Source organism: Bombus huntii, chromosome 10 (genome assembly GCF_024542735.1).
Source record: "Bombus huntii isolate Logan2020A chromosome 10, iyBomHunt1.1, whole genome shotgun sequence".
Taxonomy (NCBI): domain Eukaryota; kingdom Metazoa; phylum Arthropoda; class Insecta; order Hymenoptera; family Apidae; genus Bombus; species Bombus huntii.
Genome location: NC_066247.1, coordinates 12,882,594 through 12,909,551, shown reverse-complemented (window position 1 = coordinate 12,909,551; position 26,958 = coordinate 12,882,594). Strand labels below are relative to the sequence as shown.

The 26,958-nt window shown below is 42.3% G+C and overlaps 1 protein-coding gene across 1 annotated transcript; it reads right to left on the bottom strand.

Annotated features, from left to right (window-relative positions):
• Positions 1-9,953: 9,953 nt before the first annotated feature.
• Positions 9,954-13,754, bottom strand: LOC126870286 (trypsin-3-like). The gene is made up of 7 exons (XM_050627856.1): positions 12,871-13,754; positions 12,285-12,424; positions 12,053-12,150; positions 11,580-11,739; positions 11,390-11,500; positions 11,157-11,306; positions 9,954-10,728 (listed from the first exon to the last, which is right to left on the bottom strand). The coding sequence occupies exons 1-7, from the start codon at positions 12,932-12,934 to the stop codon at positions 10,477-10,479; spliced, it is 975 nt and encodes a 324-aa protein (XP_050483813.1). The 5' UTR covers positions 12,935-13,754; the 3' UTR covers positions 9,954-10,476.
• Positions 13,755-26,958: the final 13,204 nt, after the last annotated feature.

Sequence of the window (26,958 nt, the reverse complement as noted above, 5' to 3'; positions counted from 1 at the left end):
TCTCCAAGTCGACGATATCCTTTTCACAAAGAAGACTACTATTTTTCAAAGTTCAGCGACACGCTGGAAGCTCATGCCAACGTCGAACACTTTGGATATGTTGCTCGATGTCAGTGGCGCATTCGTGTCGGCGCCACTTCGTCTTCGCGTGAATCATCTTCACTTTTCGGTTTCCGTTTCTTCCAATTCTCCTCTTCCCTTGCGCCGCTCTGAGATGGGAAATATCGAATATTTCAAGTTAAATAGATACCATGATTAAGAGGTTTGTAAGTAAATGTCAGTAGCTAATACTGGGACCATTTAACACGTTATAATGGCAAATTATATCAATTATATTAAGATAAACAGGTATAAAATTCTAACTAATTTATTACTTCATTATCCGAATCAATTATTCATCCACGAGATCATCGTTGGCCTAGTATATATAAAAGAAACTGTAGGTAAATATCTTCATGCCTAGAAATATTTATTTCTCTATAATCCTTCTCTATAGTCTTATCAAGAACAACCTGAAAATTCGGATGTCTCAATACCTATGAAACAGAGTGTACGTGCAAATCTTAACTTGCACAAATATGTAATATCCCGCAGAATATCTCTGTCTGACCAACAACGATTCAATCTACTTCCACTCGCAATTGCGCTTTTTCGTTTCAATTCGATTTTCAACGAATTCTCCCCAATTCCAGAATTTTACTTCTCTCTATGGACAACGACGTGATTTCACTGCAAAATCCCTCTCGTGACGGTTCCTGCAAGTGAAGCACGAGGGACGAATTGGTCGAGTGACCCTTCGCGTTGTGCACGCTGCGCCCGCAGATCTGCGTTTCCTCGGAATCGGAAGGCCAAGGGGACGCACGAAGATGTCGGGGACTTGGACTCATCGATCTACGACGACCCTCGACGAAAGGGAGGCAAATTGGGTTATCCTGGCAGAAACGTCGTGCTGGCAACTGAGTTTCGAGCGACACACGCGTCTGTCGGATAGTCCCTTCACGTTGTCACCGGGACAAAACTAACCTCTGGTCAATTATGTAACACGTTGGCTAAAGGGAACCGGACAGCCTTCTCGACAACGTTGATTCACCAACGAGTTTCAATTTTATTTCGGCTAATGCAGAGTTGATCGTTAAATCAGAAATGCGTAGTCAGTTGTCAAAATCCAATCACAAAATTATTACATGGAAAATATCTATTCAAAAATGTTTTCAAGAATATTTCGAAATGATCGATTCGTATAGACGTTTTAGACGTCATATTCAAAAGGAAATAAGACGTCGAATATATGAAAACAACAAGGACTTAAAGAATCAGCGGCTATGTTGACTTTTTCAGTAAGAAATTCATGAAATATCGATATTAACGAGTGAAGTTACACAAAGCTTGGGATTAACTTTGACGATATACATCAAAGCGAATGAAATAGATGAGGTGTGTGCCCTTTTCTATATATGTAACTACCAGACCGCCTATCGGATGATTTATACCTTTCATTTCTGGACAGCAGCTGGAAATCTCCGCATCGTCGAACGTCCTCGGCGATCCTCGAGAAATCCCCACGAAGTTACGGGAGTGAGAGACGGTCGGCGACCTTTCCGCGTTCTCGGGGATGCAGAAGCAAAAAAGGCCGACCAGTGGCCAAGGGCGAGCTGACAAATGGATAGGATTTAAGCGGCGCAACCACCAGGGAGAACGCGTTTTTCATCGGCCAAGGCAGAGGGTGGCATTCCTCTGCTTTAAGTAATTGCATCGCAGAGACACCGGTCGGAAAGGGGGGCAAGGAGAATCCGAAAGCATCGTGAGAGCAAACGTCCTCGACTCCGACATGGACTGTGGAAATCTTTATCGATGACTTTCATCGATGTATAAACTCGCCCCTGCTCGAGGTTCGATGTCGGCCAAGCATGCAGAGAGGGGATGAGACACGAGAAACATGCTGAAGGAAGTTGTGCTCGGTCAGGTCGCCAGAGTCGCAGAAAAAGACACGTAAGGCAAAATGTTTTTGGTGAACGAAGGGTGGTGACCTTTCTTACCCACAGGGTGCGGCGCACCCCTCCGCTGAGACCATTAGAAAGACACGAGGAAAATAATGATGGGACAGCCTGTTCTTTTTCTATAGGCTTTCTCGACATCGTCTTAGATTTCGCGTTTAACGAGGGCATTCCGCGAGATAAGCACACAGATTTTAATGATACTTGTTCCTGCTGAGTGAAAATTTCGTAAAGGAAACGTTAATGCGTTGCACCCGATCTCTGCTGACGAGAGGTTCTGACTTGCAATGCTAAGCGTGAAATGATCGAAACAACGTATCGTTAAACACGGAAGATAGTTGTATCCATATGCAACGCTTTCTATGCTTCTGTTAATCAACAACGAATAACATCAGTGTCCCTCTAACTGGAATTCCAACTAATCGACGAAACTGCTTCGGCGCAACATCATCGGAAATAAGTGATTCTCCACCACAGAGCTGTAAGGTCCTGTTAGCGAAAGAGCGGACGTAGTCGACCACGAATAATCCCTAATAATTCCGCGTGATTTACCTTCGATGGTATCCGTGGCAGGCTCGATTCACCGCGAAATTGTTATCTCACGGTGCATGTCTGTCCGCGTCACAGGGACGACTCGAGAAAAGGACAAAGAACATCCGGAAGACAAAACGTTTCGGCCACGGCCGTGACTGACCCTTCGCCATGCTGGATCCATTAGGGACCAACGAGACACGACACGGGGAAAATAACGACAGACCGATCTCATCGGTTTCCATAGCCGCAAAGCTCAGTGGGAAAGTTCTTAACGACCCTGCCGTTCGAATCACGAGGAGGAAAGGTCGGTGAATAAGGACAGAGAGAGAGAGAGAGAGAAAGAGGGAGAGAGGAAAGGAAACGGAGAACAGCTTAAACGCAAGGTAATGCGAATTTCGTAAGGAGCATTAACTTCGGCAATAAACGCCGCGAAGAAATTAACGGCAAATCGCGGGAAACTTCTTGCGGAAGTACTACTAAACAAACGGGAATATCGGTGTTCGCGCGATATAGCCATCCGTTTCCAAGAAACGAAACCCTGTGACCCTTGCTACCTTCGACGATTATTCTAGTGGCTTTATTCATGGTATGACTGTTTCGCGGAAAGAAGACACAAGGGACTATTCTACCGTTTCAACGACATAGTCTCAGTTGGTTTTATCTTTCCGCGGTTATTCCTTCCGTTACACTCGTAAAACACTTCGTTGCATAGTGTATCGCTCGATTTACCATATTTAATACCACTGAAATAATTTAATTTCGATGTTCGGTAATTAAAAACAATCCTATTTCCTCGTTTAAAAGACAGTTCGGAGAGCGACGATACAATACGAAGAACCGGTTAAATCTTCGAAAAGCCAGTATTTTCGTTACAAGCGCACAAAACCCCGTATTTCAAAGTCCAACTTTCGGTCTGGTAGACTTTTAACAACAGTTTCCGACGAACAGACTAAAGGACAATCCAGTGCCTGAAATCCCGCGATAATTATTTAAGCGCGGGTACTCGTCGTTTCGACGAGGTGCAAGCGGATCGTCGAAAAAGCTAGACCGAATTACGACGTCGGGGCTTGCAGGGGTTGGACCGCGGACATACGTCAAAAACGAGCAGCGTTGCCGACCGAACCACGAAAATTAGCAACTTTCATTACTGGTCGCGTATAGCCACACGCGTTCTTTCACGCGAACGTGTTTCCAACCCGCGAACGAGCGGTCAGCTTGTCTCTGGCATACCGAAGAGATGAAAGAAACGTGTTTAAACCGCGTTTCACTGTCAGCTTCCTCCCCCCGATGTTCCCTCGTTTTTCCTTTCAGCGGTGCTCGCCGGCTGTCTAATTAATTAAATGTAAACCCAACTCGCCGTTTCTCCTCTTCCACCCAGCGGTAGTCGCGTTTGCTAGCCTCTTTAGCCTCGTCTTCTTCCTTCTGACGTCGCTCGCCTCTCCGCTTCGTCAAATGCCTTCATCTCGGATTCGAGACGAGTCGAGCTTCGGAAATTCCTCGAGTCACTTATTTGCGTTTACCCCAGGATCGTGTCTTCGCCAACGCAGACGGCTAATTGGCTTGCGTTGCATCCCTTATCCTTCTTCCTTTTCTACGGGTTACACCACTAACGGCTATTCCGTTCGATATTCCGCAGTTCTGCTCGCCAGTTAGCTAACATTTTACTATGCTTGGCGCTCTTCTAAGATTCGGTTCTATCGTGCAGATATTCTTTTCAGCAAATCCATATTCGTCGTATTCGCAGATCGTAAGTGTTAGAATTTAATCTTGGAATTAGGATTAATATTCTATGGAAGACACAATGTTTATGTTGAAATAATACAATGTGATATTTATTAAACAATTATTTCGAGAGTTATAAATGTGCGTTCTGGAATGTAGACAGTTGGCTAGTTATTCACAGACTGGCTTAGTGACCCATGGCCCTTGAAAAGGTTTAGATCCCCACTCTCTATGCAGTAATGAGTGTGACCTGTGTGGGTGTCTGTGTGGCGTCACATGTGCCACAGAACCTTCTAGTAGCTTCTCGACGTGCTCGTCTAGAATGTTCCATCCATATCCTCACGCTTCTTCCGGCGTCCTTTTGAAAAAGCATGCACGTGCTAACTGCCGTGGTGCATCTCACGAACGCACGCTGGTGGGGATGGCGCTGGGCAACGAATGGAAGAATCTGTACGATCAAACACTCTATCCGCATGCGACTGATATCGTTGTATTCCAACAGTAAGAGATAATCAGTTCAGTTTACGATCTCGGTATATCGTAACCACAACTGCGCCGATTACACCCTTAAATTTATATCTTCGTAGTGTAAGTACTGTGCGTTTGCTGAAGAGGAGACTAGCGCGATGGCATACGGGCAGAAGTGCTGTTGCTTTGTATTGTTCGCCGTCACACGTTGCTGTATTGTATATTCGACATATTCGGTCAATACGCGTGCTTATCCCTACGATTATATCGATTCTACACGAAACAGCCAATCTGACTCGCATTTTCCACGCTAGCCTTCTTTTCATCCCCTGAGTGTTGAGAAGTATTTTGGGCGGGTTCTTTTTTATTCTCTAAACTGCGTGTTTGGACGCTACCTTGGACTCTCGCAGACGACTGACTCCCCGAGCCAACTTGTGATATTTTCTAAAAACTAAGGAAAGTTGATCGAATAATTTTTTCGACTTCTTCTCTAACACGTTGTTTTAGATACGATGCCTATGTCTCCTAGAGAGAACAATTTGTCCCATGTAAGTTTTCCACTGCGTCCTCGACATTTTCCAGACTCGGAAAATTGGATTTGTACCTCGCTATTGTTCTCCTTTGGCCCAGACGGTTGGCGCCAATAGTACTTGACTCGAGAAACAAACATTTTCGTCTACCAACGGAATTACAACCATACATCATTCAACAAGACGTAACAAACTCGCTAAAACTAAGCTCGTATCCAGTAACCTGAACCAGGCCTCGAACCAAAAAATTACATATTCAGACTGCACACCGCTTGACCGTTTTATCTCTGTCCGCAGCAGGCAATTACTTACTTTGGAGCGCCTGCAGACTTTGTCCCCGCCTCATAAAGCGAGAGCATCAGTGGCATCTCTTAATCCCATAAAGGGGTTGAATCGCGAGTTATAGTCGGGCAAGCCCAGGCCGCGCCTCGGGCCTGCGTTTTAAGCCAGCCAACGACAAAATGCGAAACCGTCCGCTCATTATCATAAACGTTGCTCGCCGACTGCTATTAGCCGGTTCTTCAGATTTTGCAACGGGGTCAGTGTGAAGGGAAAGACAGTACTATACGAACTCCTGTAACATCGCAGGATACAGATTCCGTTATAGTATTGTGTTGTACGGGACTCAGAACGCTAAAAGCGTTTAAAATTTGAGCCAAGTTAGCTAATTCTGAAGTCTTCTATTTTTATTGATATATTTTTTATATTTACGCGATAGAAATTATTTATAAGATTTATCGTGCAAAGATTAAACAACGAAAGATCTAGAACGCTTCTCAAAAATAGCAATCGGTGTCGTAAACCCAATCAGTCGAAGCAAGATCGAACATCTACTGTACTTTGAAACGTCAGCCATGGTCAGCCATAAGATAGATAAGATGGAAGTGGTAATGAGATGCGTGTTCTTGCGTCACCTTGCTCGCAGGAAGTCGAGAACGAAGAACAGGGAAAGGGAACAGGCAGTCGTTTAGATCACCACGAAGGATCCGGACTTTTCGGATCTCTTTCGGGGTGAATTTGAAACGATGGATCAACAAGATTGGGGGTGGAATCTTCGTATATCTTTTTTTCATACGGTCTGGTGAATTGATGTCTCGTCTGTGGGTCAGTTTCAAGGGGGCGAGCCAGCATTGGAAACGAATATTGTCGAAATTTACCTTCCCAGGTAGGTGGTTACTTTTCTGCAGAAATATAATTTTTGGAATACGTTCAATATTTGAAAGTATCGTTAAATACAATTTTAATACAGAGGCGCATTCGTATTAAGAAACTTCCGTTCTGAAGTAATATCGCACGAATTTCCGGTCGCATCGGGGATCAACGACTTTTTCTCGAGGCAATCTCCGCCATTAAAGCGTAACTCGGTCATTAAACGAAGCTCGTTCAGCTGATCGCTACGCTACGAACTTGACGCATTCTCCCTCTCTCTTTCTTTCTTCCTGCCTTAAACGCGCCATCAAAGCATCCTCGATCACGAAAGCGATCTTCCATGACGCTCCTCTCTCGATTCCTTCCTCCACCGATCGTTGACCTTAATTGACCTATTCCACGAAGAGGTCGACGTGACGCGAGCCCTCATCGAACTTGATTCTTTCACAAAATCTCTGGCTTCCAGGGCTACGCATAATTGAATGCTTAATACGAAGTTTTTAAGCTTCGAGTCTTTAATACTAGGGCATAATGCGAGGGATATCGAAGTTACTAATTAACTAGTTAAATTTTCACACTGTTTAACGAACTTTGTCCGTTTAGTTATTTTAATATGAATACCTCTTTATTTTTTAACATCCACTCTTTATTAATTGGCTCGCTCGGTCTTCGTCAATTTTTTCGTAAGGAGCTCGACGTCGACATATCCTGTTGCTATGACACTGTTTTGAAAACCGTGGAACCGTAGGATTGAAATCCTTGAAAACGCGAGAAACCTAATAAGTTACCGTGATATTAATACGTGTGATACAATAGAGTTCTATCGACAAACACTTCGATATAGCGAAAAGCAATTACCAGACGAATGCCGTTCTTCGTTAAATAATTTACGGAGACAAGCATGATGTACGGTTTCGTACCGGTTTCTCCGATATCGAAATTCATTTCAATTTTTGCGGTCACGAAAGGCATCGTTTTTAGTTAAGAGATTGACTCCCAATATCATCTTCGATCTTTTGTCGAACAAGTTCGAGCCCATCGCGTGTCTCGTTGCTTGGTTCGTGTCCCGGCACGACCGCTAAGATTTCCCCTTGTATCGCAAAGGAAACGTCTACCGTCTGACTAAATACCTCTGAGGACGAAATTTTCCGTAATTAGAGAGAAAGCGGCCCCTTTGATCTCCCCTCCGTTACAGAGGAGTACCGCGAACGAGCAAAGAGATTGCCCTCGCAACGATCGATCGAAATAATTGCGCGGCCCGAAATTTCCATAACGCGATGGAACGGCTGTCTGTTGGTTTTCCTGTCGGCTCGTAATTTGCCACAATTTAAGCACCGACCCGACCCCACGTGTAACGAGTATCTCTCCGATAAATGCTTGATATTAACGATTAAGTTTCGTTGGATAGCTTCTTAGCATATAAACTCGATTATTTTGTTGAATTATTGTATGAATAAGGGGAAATTCGACTTTGCTTCCTCGAGATATCGAAGTTTACTCTTTGAACGCAAACGTTCGTAATTTTTACCATTGACTGAGCTTTCAGTTGTTTACTTACTTATTTATTTACGGGATAGAATCGCTGTCATATAAAAGATAGCGTGTAAGTGAAAGAGATACGTCATCGTGCATGAATAAGTTAAGAACGAATTATTCTGGATTTTTCCCTATTTTGCTGAGAAGAAGAGAGAGAGAGAGAGAGTGAGAGAAGCTGTGCGATATTCGAAGCTAATAATCCGCGAAAATTTCATTAAATCCAACTTGAACCGCGCACTGCGAGAATATTGAGAAATATAAATAGCAATATTCCTTCAGGAAAATATCAGTCGAAACCCCATCCACCTGTTCAAAGTCTGAAAACTCCCGGAAAATTTCCACTTCTGGTAGAGTTTGACTTCTCCGAGACGACATGGTTGGCCGACGAATAGATTTCTGAAAGTTCCAGTTTGCACCTCTCTGTTTCTTCGTTTCCGGGAGCTGTAATTAGGGAAATGAAAGGGGCTTGGAGTTCGATTTCTCCCTTGAAACCACTTCGTCTTCAACAATGGCCAAAGTAACGGCGAAAAGAAGTAAACTTTTAATTTATTTAAAATCCCCGTGATGTTGGGGGCGAAGCGGGGAAGATTACGTCCTATAATGAATTCTTATTCGATCCCGAAATTAAAGAGGTCGCGAGTAGGGTGCTGAAAATCCAGGGAAGGTAACATCATGAAAAACTCGTGGGTAAACTCGAAGGAAAGAAGATGAAGGAGGCACACAGGATATCCTGTATTAGAAGTTACGTTTATCACGCGAAATGCGCAGTTTTCGAGGCTGTACATTCACCCTTGTACACCTTCCTTCGCCACTCCCCTCTCTGTTTCTTTCGCACGCCTCTTTACGATTGTTTCCGTCGTCGTGTCGATCGATCCGCGATGCCCTTACCGCAACATTTCCGAACAATCTTTCCATCTTTCGGGTTTCGACGTGGATTAACTTTCGGAAACGGAAGCCTCCTTCCGGAAATTGCGATCACGCGACAAGAGCCGAAACAATGCAGTCGAATCCAATTATACGTGGAAGAATCGAACTCTCTCTCTTAAAGACTAGAATGATTAACGATGCTTTCACCGTATTTGCACCGAAGCTTATACATTCTGGTTAAAATATATTTTATTTTAATCGTTATAGACGAAAACAAAGATTTAATAATCCACTGTATATCCGTCACCAGAAATTATGCCGAACGAACGATACAATTAAAATCAGATATTAAATCTTATCGTATCTTATATAAGATAAAAGATATATTTTAATTCAATGGAATCGACTGTTTCATTGAAGACCATAAAACGATCAATGATTCCATCCGATAAACTATCGGTATAAATTATCGTGTCGCGTCGTAATTTATTTTGCCCCAAGAAAATAACCATGATTATACAGAAACCATGCAACCGATCGAACGAAAACATACCCTATTCGCATTCCGCGGTTCATTCCATCGAGATCCTATTACATCGACATTTCTATCCCGTAATTGGCTCGATTCGTACATCCATCAACTTTCTGCCCCGCGCCGTCGAGCATGGATAAATATTTTCTTCTAATATCTCAAGACGAACGTTCCTTTGAGGAGCGTGAAATTCAGTAGAAACGGCCGGGAATCGTCAGACGCGGCGAGATATCGTTCAACGCTGCCATCGGCAATACCACTGATACCTTTCGTTATCGTTCTCCCTGAAGCTTCGTATTAAATAGCCAGGAGCTTTTTACGTGTCTACCACGTCGAAGCTTTTCGTTCCACATCAAAGCAAATGGATACACCAGCCAGATGTGTATTTTCCTGCTGATCCCTTCGTTTTCGTTTTCCAAGCTAACCTTTGCCCGTTAACGCGAGCCAACCGCCAAAAAGTCATACACCGTGACTCGCCTGGCTCGTCTAAGTGATCAAACCGTGGAATTCCGAAGGTTCCTACTTTACCAGAGTTGGAAACGTGACATTTCGATCGATACGGGTTTCCATAAATGGAAACGAGAGATTCGATCATTGAGAAATGAAATTGCCACTTATCTGTTAGTCGTTTATTACTTCGTCTGCAAATACTGATCTCACACCGAGCAATCTGCGGATCTTTACGCGTAGTATATGGCAAATGTAAAAATGCAAATATTTCTTAAACGTATATGACATACAGGATTATGTAAAATGCTCTAATTGAAATACTCGATATAATGTTTACTGGGTGAAACAAATTTTCATGTAGGTTCTGTTTTTTTGATCAGATTGATATAAACGTGAAATTGCATAAACATTTGCAGCCTCGTTATGAGATAATACACAAAACTTGATCTCGTCGAAACTATAGTAGTGTCCACTTAGCTTGGGCTTCGTCGTATTCCTATCAGTCGTTAAATTATAGGATTTAATCATACTTGTGATGGTATGTTCAGTAAGCTGTTTCTGTATTTTGGGCTTGGTGTTACTCAGTTTAATGTACTTTCTATGGTAACTTAAGCGATAAAATATTGAACTTACCGCAGTTAAGAGGACACTACTGTAGTATTTCGAAATGAACAAAGCAACAATCTTTTTCATATCAAATATGAAACAGTACTGACAGTAGAACCGAGGGTAGCAACGTTGTGGTCACTACCTGTTCCGAGCCAGAATTATTTTTTTTACGTGAATATTGCGAGGTTGGGTTTGTGTCTAAATGCGAGGCGATCCAAAGTCTGTAGAAGTAGACGTCCGTGTAGACACCAGGCGTACGTGGCCGTGCACAACCATCTCCGCCGGAAACCACACCCGTTAGAAATCCATTGCAGATCATACCGCCTCCAGAATCGCCCTATGAAACATTTAAGAAAATCAAAAGAACTACTTTCGACTCTTTTTAACGTTTTACGATTAAATGTTTCGCTCTGAAGCCTGTACGAGGTACGAACAAGTCGAAAATTATAAATTGTTAAGATTCATGATTGCGACGACAATACACGAGTCGTTGTGTATTTCCCATCTTAAAATCTACCATACAGGAACTATACGATAAGCAATAGTTAAATAATTACATCCAAACCTCACGTGAAACGATCTTTTCTTAAATGTGCAATACAATATAGTTATTGTAATACATCACCATTTTCATCACAGTGAAAGAGTTAATTTATCTCTGAGTACATAATCGAGAATAACGAACCTAACTTTACTATAGTCAGCGTTGCTCGAATTCTTTTTCGTTAAGAGTTGCTTGACGTTTTAATAGAATGTGTGCTTTACCTGGCAAGCATCCCTTTGGCCTTCCATGTATCCAGCACAAAGCATCCCAGCTGGGAAATCAGTTATGTTCTCCAAAAGTTTCTTGCACGTGGTATGGCTCAACAGTGGCAAATCTATGTACATGAGGTTCTCGCTGGTAATTGGATAATCCTAAACGAAAGAATCTCCGATATAAATTTACATCTGCCTAAATAGATATATATATGATAGCAGATGCAAACCGACAGACTTACTTCCGCTGGATAACCCCATCCTGCTACCTGACAAATCGTTTCTGGAACAGCGGTATGAGTCGCGAGAGGAGCAACGTTAACTTCCGGCGTTAATGTAAATGGCACTTTGAGCTGAAAATGTAAATATTCGAATGAAAAAATTTGTGAAAATTGACGATACTTGTTAAAGCTACGAAAAATAATATCGTACAGCGAGAAGAGCTACGTCATTCTCCAAGGTTTCCATATTGAACTTGGGATGAACATAAATCTTGTCTACGCCCCTTCTTTGACCAGTCTGGCTTTGTTGACTGAGTTTAATGTCTCCGGCAACTACTATGATTGTCCAAGGCTGTATCTGCGAGTCATATCTATGAAAGTGACACCATGTTGAAAATGATTACTCGGAAATAGACTATGCGTGTTTATGTGTTACGAGAAATTTAAATATACATGCAAGTATATACAGAATATAACGCAATGTTCAAAACCGTATAAATTATTCAAATTGAGGTCGTAGTAATATTTGATAAGTGAAACTGTCCCAGTTGCGTCTCCTCTGTCACGCTTATAGATAGATGAAATTGCATCGTTGTCTGCAATTTACTCGTAACTGACATTTACGCGCTTATGGCGAGTTTAAATAAGTAGAAACGCACGAAATGCACATTTTGAATCACTCACTCCTCAAACATGCAATGCGCTGCTGTGAGCACATATTGTTCGTCTATCAGTGATCCTCCGCAGAAGTGTGCATTGCTGTAACTTTCTCTTAAAGATACCTGCGAAAAACATTTTCTAGGAAATAATTAACTTACTCTTCAAATCACATTATCGCGATACATAGAATCGACTGATATATAGAGCAACTAAACATTCGCGACACGAAAATATCTTATAAAAATACGACGCATACCTGATAAGGAAATTGCCTTAGTGCAGCTTTTGTCCCGTTAACTATACGTCCGTGCAAGTTATGCGTCCATTCTACCTGCGAATTGGGATTTACGGTAGTCTCGGTTGTTTCAGTAGTAGTCGACTGTGGAAGCAGGCCTCCTATAACATTTGTTTAAATAAGTTCACGCGTCACGCTTATGCTCTCCATTTTTTCACAACTTAATACAAAAGAATTATATTGACACGATGAATTGCGCCATAATTAATAGATAAAGGTTGAAGAAATAGGAAATTCCTAGTCAATTGCTTATCTTTGTACTCGTACTTAATAAATGTAAGTACTGTGCACTTACATTTCTATTACATACAAATTTTGTTATTATACTTATAACAAAGTATTTAATAAATACTTTAAGCGTGTATGTAGTGTTTTCTGGAACTCCGTGAATTAAAGCAACTACATCGACGTAAAATAAACGAACGTAGGAAGAGCAGAAAATTTCATTGAACTATATGTATATTATTGCACAATCGTAAACCAATGTACACTGTTATACTAGATACAATGATGCTTATCAAAAGGTATTCATTTATTGTTCACTTACCATCGACGAAGCTATTCACGATGAACGCTACTGCCAAAACGAGAGGTATTATCCGCATTTTCATTGCGCTGTTAATTATTTCTTTATTTATCCACCTCTATTGTATTATATTTTATTTCTATGTCAGTGTTGAATTCTGTTTCTCCTTCGCCACTCACCGCCAGCGACTGATCACGATACGATGAAAATGGATAAAGAATCTCGTTATCGCGGTAGAATGGATTTATCTTCAAACGATATCTATCGGTTATCACATACGTCAATTAGAATTGGAATAATTGGTAATGTTCATCTTCAAAAAAGATAATATTGAGTCTCGCGTTTCTCAAAGGTATTAGTTCTAGAAAATTTTTGAGGAAAACTTTTATTTGACCATTACGTTATCTATTATGAAAATAATAATCATATCTGGTACGAGCCATTCGCCATTAATTATGTAAATTCCCTTGACGTTCTTAATGATCGAAGTGGTGGATATATCTGACTGTTTGATCCACTTTAACGATGCTATCGACCTAGCTTCAATGACTTGCGGACTCTCACGTACATCGATTTACCAGAACACCGAGATAACGAGCAGTATCGACAGTAGCTTGATCTAAGTAAGATTTGTTGCACACAATTACCAATTTAATTCGTTATCATCGTTGTTGGGAAATTGAGGTTTCAGTGAGGACCAGATATATCTTTCTGATAAACGAATAATAGCATCGGTTATTTCCATGCCTGTTATTATTAGCTTCTTATCGTTGCACATGAAACGGCCAATTTCATAAAAGCGTTGTTAAATAATGCCAATTAGGTCACGTTGCTTGAACTCGATTTCTTATTCATTCGGGTAGCTATCTAGTGGCAAATGATATCTACAGAATCACGCGTATATGAAATGTTAATTACGATGATAATTATATTTATATGGCATTTACGTTTATAATTATACTTATCAACACGATGCAAATATCCTACATAAACGAAAATTCGTAAAGGTACGAATACCTGAGTGAATCACAGTGATCGATCTTCCTAATCAAAATTTCTAACATGTTCAAACTTGTGATTTCGTGAACGTGTCGAGGAACGAACAGCGATTCTCTTAGGGATTCAAAGGTCTTCTCTGTTTGTACAAAGAAAAACAGTCTAACCGGATTATAATTTCCTCTGGCATCGGAAGGCTCCCTTTCGAGCCAGTTTCATCCAAGACCTTCATCCCTAGGGTTTGTCGGCGTGCGTTCGCGAATCGATAAACAAAACACGCGAAGCGTAAACAACCCCCCGCGTAATATTTCCTCGGTACCCAGTTACGTTCCCTGACGCAAACATCAATCCCGACGAGTAAATTCTCTTCGACGGGTCCTCAAACATTCCGCGGCAGGCTCGTCGTGGAATCTGGTCTTCGTGCAATGAAACCTGCCAAGAAGACGGTACGAAGGGCGAGAAAAGAATGAAATTGATATCTTTCAGATTAGTTTGTTCGCGTTTACAGATAGCCGAAAGAAAATAAAATCACCGAGAAAAGTAGTATGTAATCGTACATTTGTTAAGAAACTTTGACAAATTTATTTTATATAACAGTGGTTCGCGAAAGTATATGAACGCTTATAGAAAGTTATATTAATCATATCGATAGATTTCGATAATCGGCAATGCCACTTTTAACATTTTTTATCTGTTTAAGATTATCTATACTGTATACGTTTATAGCGTATACTGTATACGTGTCGGAACTTCTCTGTACATTTCCGGATTTTCAGATTTGATCGATATAATCGCGATAAAAGCTTGAAATGTTTTAACATATACATGCAAGTTTTCTATGGCAAGCCTTGAAATACCTTTTCTCAGCCAGTGTACAAGTTAGATCACTTTGTGCGAAGTTCAAGATCGAGTTTTAAGATCTTGCAGCGCAATTAACTCGAACAACCTTATCTCACGCTGTCTCTTGAAACGTTGTCGTGGCAAAAGTTTCAATGAAGTAGATCGCCAAACGATATGTATGTGATAATGCAATTCTAATGAAATCCTTGAACAGAATGGCGTGAAGTCGACTGGTTCGATCAGGTCGAACAGTTAATTAGCATCTGGCGGAAGCTTTGGAAGGGTAGTCCGATCGAACGCGACCGGTACGCTAGACAACGAATGGCCCGGAGCTCTCGACCGGCCTGTTGGCCACGCGGAGATTGTATACAGGGGTTGTACGGGCTTGTACACGGGGTTGCTTGAATACGGGGATGGGTAATGGTGGCTCCTATCAGCTCTGTACACTCTCTCTTGCGCGACGCCTCTCACTCGCGCCCTCGAAAAGCCCGTCACGAGCAACGATATTCCGGTGAGTTACGCCGATGGTACCTGAAACGCGCGCTCACCGACCGACCACTTTGCATATTGGATACTCGTTCTACTAGCTGTTCAATGGCGTCTTCGGTGGACGTGTTGAAAAATCCTTGCGAATCTTCGCGTCAGAATTCATAGAAATTTTCTTCTCTTCGATTACGGTGAAGCGTGCTGGAATCAAAGGCAAAAACTAAATCTTTTACGAAAGAATGCAAGTGAGAAAAAGTTAATTTTCGTAAGTATCGTCGTTAGAAATATTCGGAGAAAATAGAAACGTGTATCCACAGCTATATATAACGCATATACTAAGAGAAATCAATGTTCTGTTAAATGAAATTTTATCACGAAGATCTCGTTAGGTAATCGATAATAGTTGCAAAGATTACTATCAATAAATTCATAATGTGATAACGAATAGCGTAGATGGAGTATAAAATATCGAATGGAAAATTTCTATTCGAACAGCGAAATTTCAAGTCTGGTTTGTTTTCTTCTACTGGAACCGTTTACGGCCACCTTCCAAGTCTCTCTCTTCGTCTTCTTTCCTCCAGAGTTCCTCCTTCGACGTACCTCTTCGTCCTTCCCACAGGTCGGTTACGTGCTACCTCCGCTCGATTCCTTGTACCCGGGTCGAGGAATCATTCTCGATGGAACCGAGGATAATGTTTATGGGACGTAATGATAAGGAATGCTGTCTCGGGTCGATCTACCCTTGAACCAGCTCGCTGTATATGTTGAACGTTATTTGGTTACATTCGTTGTCAGACACGGAGCTATACGATTCGTGCGTAGATACATCACACAACATCCAGTCATCGATTACGCTTTCTCGTCACTTTGCGTTCGTGTCTGGATCTTCTTGTAATTCCGCATGGACATTTTTTCTCTTCTTCGATACGCGGTTTATAGAAATAGAAATATAATGATCGCGTTCGAGACAGAACAACGACGTTAATAATATATCACTACATAATGTAACTATACACGTGGTAAAATCAAAGTCTTCGTAAGTCCTTTTCACTGTCCACTTCAATCTGAAACTCTATAGAAAGGCAATTATCATTTAATAACGTCCTTTTACCTTCGTGGCAACTTCCATGTCGTTTCAATCAACCGAAACCAAAAAATCACCCGACTAAAAGGCTTCGAGTATGATTTTTATCGGTCTATGAAATACATTACGTCGCTGACTGGCTACGACCTTGACAAAGTGGCGAACTCACGACCCTATTCATCCGGTCCCTTGCGCCGCGGGCGCAACAGCGGCGTGGAAAGAGGAAGAAGGCAACCTTGACTGGAGTGCAACCAGTTAAAGGGCCGTTCAAGGTCTACCAGACGGTTCCCAGTCCATCGTCTGGCCGACTGGCTGGCTGACTGGCTGGCTGGCTGGCTGGCTGGCTGGTTGGTTGGCTGGCTGGCTTGGTTGGTCGTTACGCTTCGCCAAGTGGACGACGGATGGAAACAGCCAGAACGGAACCTCTTCCGTTCCCCATGCAAACACCGTTTTACTTCGGGAACTGCAATAACGAGCAGTGTGTTTCTTTTCTCCCTTCGATTCCACTGATTGGTCGCTCCATCGAGGCCAGAGTTAATTATCGGAACCTTTCGGAAATCGATTTCCATTCACCGGTTACGTTTCATAGCGTTTCGTAGTTGAATAAATTTAAAAACGACTATTATTATCGTTATGTTAACTATTTATTATATTATACGAACATAGTTCGGCGTACAACAGCGAAATAGAGATGATCTTTGGACGAGTAGCAGACGACGAGCAGAATGAAAGCGCAGCAGAGGAAAGAAAATAGAAAATGAAAAAGCGTGAAGACAGAATCCGTGAAAAAATCGATAATCAAAGACGAGCCAAAGATTTAACGATCGACGTTGTCTCATTTATTCGAAATTTCGAAGCAACGAAATTTTCTATACGCCTAAAACTAATATCAACGAATATGAAATTAATTTGATGTATATGAAATTTATTTTGCAGGAGAAATTAAGGTAGAGGATGGTCGGTGAAATGGTTGAATTTCAAAGTTAAAACTCCGATGATGGAGAAGGTTTCGCGAAGGTTGAATATTGTATGGGTTTCGTCACACTTTCATCTAGATGGGACGGGCTGTCGTCGCTCGACGAGCTTTCCCCCCCGCAGCTTTTCCCTCTCGGTGGAAGTGTTCGTGACGGCTGCCAGTATGTGGCAATCGAAGCTCTTTCCTCCGCGGTGAAATTGGGTTGCGCCTCTTTCCATTTGCCACCGCTGATGGCTGCCGTTAACACGCGATTCTTTATCCTCTTTGACTTATGACGTGCCTTAAAATCGAACGTTCTGCAACAATCGATTTGAAAAGTAAAGAAAACAAACATGTGCAAAGGATACGATAAATTAAACGAGACTCTTGGAGAGGCGAGAAAGACGTACAACGTGCCAATTATAATATTTTAAAGATTTAAGAATCCCCGTTGCAAAGCCTGTATTCTGCGAGAGAAAACATTGGTAGCGTGCAAATTTAACGACGCATAATGTCGAAAATAAGAGGGAAAAGTGTCGTCCGCTTTCGAATTCCGCCTCTACTCGCTCGTAAATAACGCTTCGATTTTAACCAACAACCCCAGCTCGCTCGTAACATCCGACATTTACATAATTCGCGATATTACGGGGAAATGCGTTAACGCGACGGTTGCTTATTCTGACGTGGTCGTCCATTTTCTCTAGATTTTTGTTCGTAGCACGTAGGATTAAATCGATATTAGGAGTCTCGATGGATTTAATCTTTCCTCATGCTCGTACGTTTGACTAATGATTTTCCGATGAACGTCCAACGATCGAGGATGCTTCTTAGTCTTTGGTCAGATGAAATTTGCTCGAACCAGACGAAATTAAACGTTTACTTGCTACGTTATTAATCACCAAATACCGTGTTGCGTTTGCCGATGTAGCACATCGATCAATAGCTTGTTACCAGGAATTCAAAAAGTCGCACGATGCAAATGACATCGAGATTGCATCTCTACTCCCTGCTGAATTAATCACAGTTATCTGAAGGTCCATGCCTGCGACAGAGGCAACTCCGATAATTTTCAGATGCCCGATCAATGTCTCGAAACTGTAATTTCAATTACGGACGCGAGTAAACGCCAAATTTCACGACTTCCATTTCCAACTAACCGTAATAATCATGAATCGAACAATACGAAGATATGCTATGACTGTTATCACGAATAATTACCAAACAATTGATAATATTTATTTACAATTCCATATATCGGAATCTTTTTCAAGGCCAATCCTGAATGTACCATTTGCACGAACTTCCACCGTCCTGTTGTAATTCATCCGAACAAACGAGCAAATCAAAGAAGACACGAATCGTTTGCTTCCCCATAGAGTCGCACAATTTTTTCACTGGTTTTGGGGAACCTCGTGTGCCAAGTCGCAAGCAATCGTTGTCTGCTTGACGCGGTCCTAAGGGAATGAGATCGGGATACACCCTCCGCGTGTTCTCCTTGACGAACAGGAGGGCTGGGACGGAAATACTAGAAGACCCCGTTCGACTTCTCGTGCCATTAGGCGGTGCAGGAAGTTTTTCAAAGCCTCGCTTCACCTCCGGGGCCATTTCCCTCCGAGACGTTGAATTTTCCCGCCGAAATGATTCGCTGGTAATATCTTACATCCTCCATTCCGATGAAATATTTAATCGTTAACCTCTTAACCCATTGACATACACAGTAAAATGAGCGAAATACACGAGTAACATTTTGTTACACTATCCATGACATCCAATAGCAAACGAAAGTTGTGGTATTTAAGCTGTTAAACTCTGAACTGGAACGATACATTTCGTCGAGGCGTTGTAAACCATTCGAGAACTATCGCTATTCCTTTTCTGAATTTTGGGACATTACGATAACCAACCTTTTTCCTCTCAACAAATTATCTTCGTGCATCAATATTTCTGGGTAAGAATTTGCAAGCGAATTAATAAAAGCTATTATTTCGTGAGAACATTACGTCTGCTCGTTGTATCGCGGACGTTGTTCCCGTGTGAGGCGACGACCCGTGATGCAACGGACGTTCACGGTGCTATAAATCGTGGATTGGAAAAGATGAATTTTGCGACCATGATGAAGCGTTATGGCGTCGGGATACGGTGAAAGCGTTACAGGTGCGTCGAGAAATCGCACGTAGATGGTATCGGGCGCGTAGATTCGATCGGGACGAGTAACAAAGAGGAGAAAGTTCGTTTCAGGGGTGAACGAACCGGGCGTCGTGGTGTTTTTCGAACGTTTTCGGGGCCCTCGATTATGCACGCAACCATACAGTCGCGTGCAATAACGCGGCGTGCTTCCTACCGCCTCCTCGCCGATATTCCCCTTTCCACGCTTCTTTCATTCCACCCTGGTACATTCGTTCTTGTTTTTCGCTTCTTTTTTTTTCACTTTGCTTCCTTTTCGGGTTCGCGGCTGGTACGCTTCAGGGGAATCAGAGTGTGACGGACGCGCGGAACTTCATCCGGTGCCGGTTGAGGAACGAGCGTGGTACGAATTAATGGCGAACACCCATAAGAAAGCCATCGTTAACTATCGCTCTCTGTCACTCGCTTCTTCGGACCCTCTTCCAGAAAGAAGAAACTTTAAAAACAGAACTCGTGATCTATCGAAGGAAATAAAAAAAGTTTATCGTCTCCGGATATGTCTGAAGTTCCGAATATTCCAAAATCAACGGTCCGTTTCAAGGAAATAAAAACGATAATGAAAATGGGACCTCCTAGATGGTAGAAATAAACAGGAAAGCTGCGCAAACTCACGAACTCATTGAACTTTTGTTCATAGTGATTTCTTGTTCCATTTCGTAATAACGATTGACAATTAATGACGATGATCAAGAACGGAATAGAGCTCGTATACCGCATTTGTAAGTCGACAAAATTCGAAGGAGTAGTTAAAAATGATTCACGCGGAATCAAAACTGTTTTTCGCCTAATCTCAACACTGTCTAAAAGCAACAAAAATTGACAACTCAAAGAGATAGCTCGAACGATTATCAAACATGGGCAAACGACTGAAAGAAGTGCAGAGTAGGCAGGGACATCCAGTTGAGACGCATTCGAACGCAGACACGTGGATGACCGGTGTTTTAAAAAGGAGAAAGACTTTTAAACCTGTCCACGATTGTTCTTTTCTCACCTTGATGGGCCAGCTGCATCCGGCAGAAGGTGTTCGCATACACGATATACGAGGACGAGCGACGACGAGTCGGTGCGGTCAGCTACAATGTGAACCGCGGCTTGGAATCGCAACGGTGTGCAGGTGCAGCCGCAATGCAGGCTGGTCGCGTTTACAGGCGGACCGTAGCACATGCCATTAACGTCCAGACCACATCCATGGTGATCCCTTTCCCCTTGGTAAACGACAATGCAGCCCGTTCGTCGGCCCCTGCACAATAACGCGAAATACCGGACGCTCACGGCCGTCTTCTATATAATGCAACCAGCCGGAGGACCGTTTATTAGGGGAGAGCATTGCGGCTGGCTTGCGTAATCGACCGGGATTATGAAATTACGACGATCTTTTAACAAGACTCGGGTTATGCACCTACAGTGATTCACAGAAGCACTTTGTACGCTCACGATAGGAAACTTTTACGAATATAGCTGAGTCACGAGAAAGTGGACGCCTAAATCTGGAAGCACCTTGCTGCAACAGAAACGAGCAACTTCCGCAATTATTTAGAATTAAATAGATCAAACTGTCCTCTCTTTATTATTATGATTCACGATAGTCAAGCTTCGACATTCTGTCGTCTTTTGATATATTTTTAAACGCTTGTTCTAGTTAGTCGAGACGTCGATTTAATTCGTTTTCATGCGCATAGTATTTGGAAAATATAATGTCAGAAAACAGCAGATTCTACACTATTCAACGATAAGTACCATTGAATTTCGACGGTTGCGTAGATCAGTACGACGTTTTCAAGAAAATAAACGACATGGTATAAAACGTGTTTTAACCGCATCCTTTCGTTTCAATACGCATAGACGATCGAATGGGAACAAATCTGTAGGAATTGCATCGTCGATTATCGGCCCATTTTCCGTAGAGAATTTATCGAGAAAATCGGTAGCAACGTGCAGGCAACCATATCGGAAGGATTCGTCTTAATTCGCGCGGAGAAGGCCGATCCTCGTTGAGCTTCGGGACCAGCTTTAGCCTCGGCAATGGGATTACCCCGTGTGGAAAAGCTTCAGCGAATTTATCGTCGAAGACTTCGTTAGCGGGTCGGTGCAAATGAAAACTTATGCCAACGTTGGGAATCCACAGCCAGTCGCTATTGCCAGGGTTACGATGATCGGACTCTGTACCGGTTTAAATTGCTTTTCGCGCTGATTTATCGGCGCCGCCGATGCCATCCAGGATACCACCAGCTCTAAATCAATTTCGCCGGTCCGTGGACCGTTATCAACCGGTGTCTTAGCCGTGTGCGAACGGTAATTGTATTGAATTCTACGCATATTCCTCCTTCTTCGTGTTGTACCGTATCTTCGTAGAAAGATTTATGTAATTGTAAGACATCTATCCTGACACACGTAGTTAAGCCTAACGTTTCCAATAATTTTACTTTCACATATGCTTTTATATACATGTAAAATCCTTGCCGACCTAACTGCCGAAAGTTATTAACGAAAAAATAAAAGCAAAAGCGATGATCAAACGAATGGACGAAAGTCGAGAAGATAAGAAAAATCGGTATCGAATTACCACGGAATTTCCATCGTCCTATAGAAGTAGAATAAGTAGGGATTCCATGGATACGGAATCCTAACAAGTGTCTCCCCCAAAATAATAATATATCCCTGGAGCACGAGGGGTAAATATAATTTCGCTCAGACTACTGCCTATCTTCTCCCCGGTGAAAGTTTTCTGATTTACCAGCTCTATTTCTTCTCGATGGTATTCATGTTCCGCGAATTACGCTCGTTCCAATGACATTCTGCCTTCCGAGCTATTTTATCGCCAATTCTGGATAACTCGCCGTTCTTTCGATAATCTGCCGATGGATCTCGTCGATAGATCTCGCCGATTAAAACAACTCTTATGTTATAAGAAGACGCTGCGCGCTATAGGAATTTAAACCTTTCCAGATGGATTTTTCCTTCCTCGAGTATACGATAAAACCTTTCCTGCGATTACAATTCGGGATAGTTATGCTTTAACATTCTGAAGCTCCTTCTCGTACGTAGCGATTAACACCATGTCCCATGAAAACCCGCGATGGAGTGCAATTTGTCTGTGAAGACATTTAACAGGTTATTGTAGCCGTTGGCATTTGTAGCAAGTAATGCAGGGTGTCTTCGAAATCACTTCGAAATGTTGAAGTGGTCACCACTTCTAAGAAAACTCTACATCCGGTATTTTTAGTTTTCTCAAGCACCGAAGCCATCGACAGCGTGTAGACAAAAGACTGCGACGAAGACAGACCATAAACATTAGACAGGCGACGTTGGCTTCGGGGTTTTCAGTTATTGGATAACACAGCTAGCGTGCGGATCTGGATCAGCTCAAATTGTATTCTTACTTATAATTACGCTTCTATTTAAATATATTTTCTACCTTACAATTTATCCACGAGTTTCTCCGTTTACACATCGAATAACCTCAACACGAAATAACACTTTTTCGAAACGAAACGAGCTTGAATATGCGTCAGGAATATGCGTGTACTATTTGTAAATTTCGAGGCGTCCCACTTGTCTTTCTGCTGTAGAATCACCATCCGACCGCTTGTACCGTCATTTCGAAGATAACCTGTATATTTGTACACATTGTCACACATTGTCGGTATGTACCAATCATATATGTTGAAATTAGGCCAAGTGCGTGTTTCCTCTTTAATCTTTCAGCGATGTGGATCCGCTGTTAGCTGATTTGGATGCATTGCGACTCTATCATCGTATCTTTCGTATAAATAATGATACACGCGGTTACGATTTTATTTGAGAAAAGAACGATTCAGACGGAGCAATTTCATATTAATCTTCTTCGACGAAAGTTTTGGCCAAGAGTGTACCGCTCTCGGCCTTGGTGGCCGCGTTAATTACTGGCCTCAGCCTCGCTATTGAGATTAATGACATCGGTTCGTATTTTATGCGAGGATGGGTTTATTGGTAGCGCGAGCTGCCCGTTAGGTGTGCTCGTGAGCGCGGTCGGTGTTAATTGGTACAGACGATCTGGGGAACGTTGCTGTGCGAGGCCATTCGGTTAACCAGGATCGAGAGCGGAGATTGAGCACCGTGTTCGGTGCAGTCGTTCTCTCTCCGACGTTCAGAGAAGGAAGATCGCTGCCCTCGAACCATCCTACTCAGACGATTGAACTATCCATGCGGTCTTTACCCGTCGATAGGTGGTTCCTTCCTTCAATCTAGAGCTTATTAGCGTGTAATCGATATCTGAATGATGCGTTTAGAAAAATGATATTATCATACTGATAATGGTACAAGTATATGGATAATATTAATACGATGGAATCGTCTGGCTATGGTTCCAAGAATCAACGTGTATATACGCTATACATCATCCGGACGTAATGACAAACAAAATAAAAACGTAATGGCAAACAGGGAAAGAGAGTTTCAGAGTATAACGTCACTCCGTTATAAGCACTCTTCCAATCAGGATTACGTTACACGTTTTTATCGGTTTATATCGAATGACCACGTCGTGAAAATTGCACGCCTCGTATGTACTTGCCGTAACCAATTTCGTTTCGTGTTACTTACGTGTCCGATTCCCGCCATCAAGTGTTTTGGCAAAGCTTATCACGATAATCGATTAGACGCGCAAACTATAACAGCTGTACTCGAAAAAAGTGCTCGCGAAAACGTAACGCGTAAATAAAATACTCGTCATCTATGAGCTGTTGCTAGAAGTATAATTAGGCGAAAATACAGAGCAGTTTTAGTTGTCGTCGAAAGACTTTAAATTTGCCTTCGCGATAAAGAAAAGATGATCGCGATGAAAGCGATTTCACGTACCTCTATGCTCCTTTCTCAGCTTCGAAGCAAACAAGGGCACCAGGTTCTGTACCCACGTATAACTTGAAATATTATATAGCGTTAGAAATGTACAATCAGTTGAGAAATGAACAAAGCACGTAACAAGACTGAAAATATCTGTTATTTTTTTTTTTTTTTTTGTAAATATTTGTAATTTATTTGTTGTCTATCGAGACATCCAAACCAAGTTATAAAGAAAGTAGTCGCATTACTTTTTGATAAGATCACGTATGTACGTCGAAGAGAGAGATTCGAGGAAATCGAATTGCTTCTACCAAAAGCTTCTCACCGGGAATAACGTCGAAAATAACGTATTCGTGCCTCTCGGGAATAGCCATCGCAAACAATGACTTTGTAACTCGTCGAGGATAGCGACGGACACGAGGCCCATCCCTGCTCACGGTTGCCAATACCTCCGGGGCGAAGTTAGCCGCGCGACCCTCGCCTCTGCCCGGATGGACAATGGATCCCCCTAGTCATTATGAAGCGAACTCACCTCCGTCCTCCACCGATGGTTAAATCTAATCCGACGCTCGTGCCAAAAGGGTCCACGGCCACGAAGGGTTAGACCAGGTTAGAACTATCGCCAAGGGACACCGAAGGTGGATCTCGATGCGTTCGCGTGAAATTTCCAACTGGTTGCTTTGGGAAACGGTGACCAGTGCTATTTGGAATTGGTTAATTTACACGTGGAAGTATTTGCCTCTGATGAAATGAAATTGTAATGGAACGAGGGTTTCAAACACGTTACTTGGTATTTAATTGAAAAATAGATACCGATTGGACAGGGTGTTAAGAAACACATAGATGTATCGAACAATACGTGTAGAATATATTCTAGACACGAAGATAACAAAAAAAAAAAAAGGGTTCACGCACGAAAATGTTTTTTTGAGGATTATTTTACGAAATGGAATTCTCGCGGACTCGAAAGTTGTAGAAATGGAAGCCATCGTCAGGCTTTGATTAAAAATTCGCTACAAGCCCACTTGACGAAGTTGCTGGAACGAGGCAACGCGATTATCGAGGTCCAAAACAATGCGGAAACAAACCGAAAGACGCAATTAAAGCGTCCCATTTTCGCTTTGACGCAGCCTCTGTCGCCACTCGAGCCACGGTTGGCTCCTTTCGAACCTCTCTGCCTCTCTTCGTTGACAGCAGAATTAATTCCTCGGTAAATTGACTCCGTATGCCGAGAGGAAAGCCTCTCTTGCGAGCGTCGCGACATCGACTCGTCGCGGAACACCCGAGCCGACGAGACAATAGACCGAAACGACTACGGGAGCAGGGAAAAATATGTTTCGTCCCGTTGGATGGTGCGGTTTCAGGTAATTCGAACGATAACCGGCCAGTCCGTGGCCGAGCCTTGTCAAACAAGGGAACTCGAGACAATGAGAAAGTTTCACGAGCGACGTGAAACTTTTTCCTGTCAATGATAGACAGAGAGGGAGTAAGAGACGAAGTAGTAGCTGGCCTGCTATAGAGAGAGAGAAAAAAAGGAATTGACGGGGACAGAATCGAAACTTCAGCGTGAGTCGTCGGTCCATTGTCGGGGCGTACAATCGTCGGAACGAAAACGCGACGTCCACGAGACCGGGGAATAAGTGTACGTCGCGGGAATAATGAAGAAAAAAAGAGACCACGCCGCTCTCTTCCCGCGAACGACGATCCACAGGAGCGTGTATCCTTTCGTTCCTTTTCTTTTTTTTTTTTTTTTTTTTTGTTTCCCTCCTGCTATCTACTCTCGTCGGTCTGGGTCTGTCGACACCGGGGGGTGAAGTAATAAAGCAGGAAATTCCGCGCGACGCCACCGTCGAAAATTTGCATTTTCTGCTTCTGCAGTTTTTGTCGTGCCACTCCGATTTGTGAAAATCGCGGTTGCCCTTGCGGTTCCGGGAATGGCAAATTTTTTACGATTTCACGGCGTCAGTGGCACGAAAACAGCTACGAAACACGCTGGAAAGTACCAGACCGGCGTCGACTCTGTCGTGATTACAAAATTCACCCTACACGAAGTCACGAGTCTACGTTCGTATCTCCATGTGCATTTTTAAGAATGCTACTCAAAGTTGCGACGTCGTATCACGAGTTTTTGATATAGATGAATATATTTATTAGTATTGTTCGTCTCTCGGTATTTGAGGCAGCATAGGGACAAAAGTATTCCACTCGTTCGCACACCATCACGTGATATGGATATTCGACGATTTGTGATACAGCCGACCAAGGAATTATTTCCTCATAAAAAGAAATCAGTCGAAAATGTAGAATAAAGTACTGCATAGGAGGCTTCGTTTCCGGAAAAACGATTTTGAAAAACTGCTCGAAATACGTATACCAATTCTAAGTTTCGTCCCGGTGAACTTGTGTGTATAAAGTTTTATTAAACAAAAGGCACGTTTTAATGATGACAGGAACAGATAAAAGCAATCAGAAGTTATGATTGTATTGGATTTATCGAAAATAACAACTCAGAACCTTCCAAGTATACACGACGAACAGTTCTTTTCTGATAGATAAGAGTAATAGATAAAAACGCGTAATGGAAACTAATAGATAAGACTACTTAAGGTTTTGAAGGAATAATAATAAATAATATTATATATAATTGATAATATAAGGAATATTAATAAATAATAATGATAATAATAAATAAATGCACGATAAATGATTGTTAAAGCTATAGATCACATAGCAACTGTGTTTG

What these genes read in the sequence shown, in the direction of transcription:
- LOC126870286 (XM_050627856.1), bottom strand. Translation starts at nt 12,934, where the DNA reads ATGAAAATGCGGATAATACCTCTCGTTTTGGCAGTAGCGTTCATCGTG. An exon ending in TAAGGCAATTTCCTTATCAG is followed by an intron (nt 12,151 to 12,284) that starts GTATGCGTCGTA and finishes TGTTTTTCGCAG; the next exon opens with GTATCTTTAAGAGAAAGTTA. An exon ending in GATGGGGTTATCCAGCGGAA is followed by an intron (nt 11,307 to 11,389) that starts GTAAGTCTGTCG and finishes TCTTTCGTTTAG; the next exon opens with GATTATCCAATTACCAGCGA.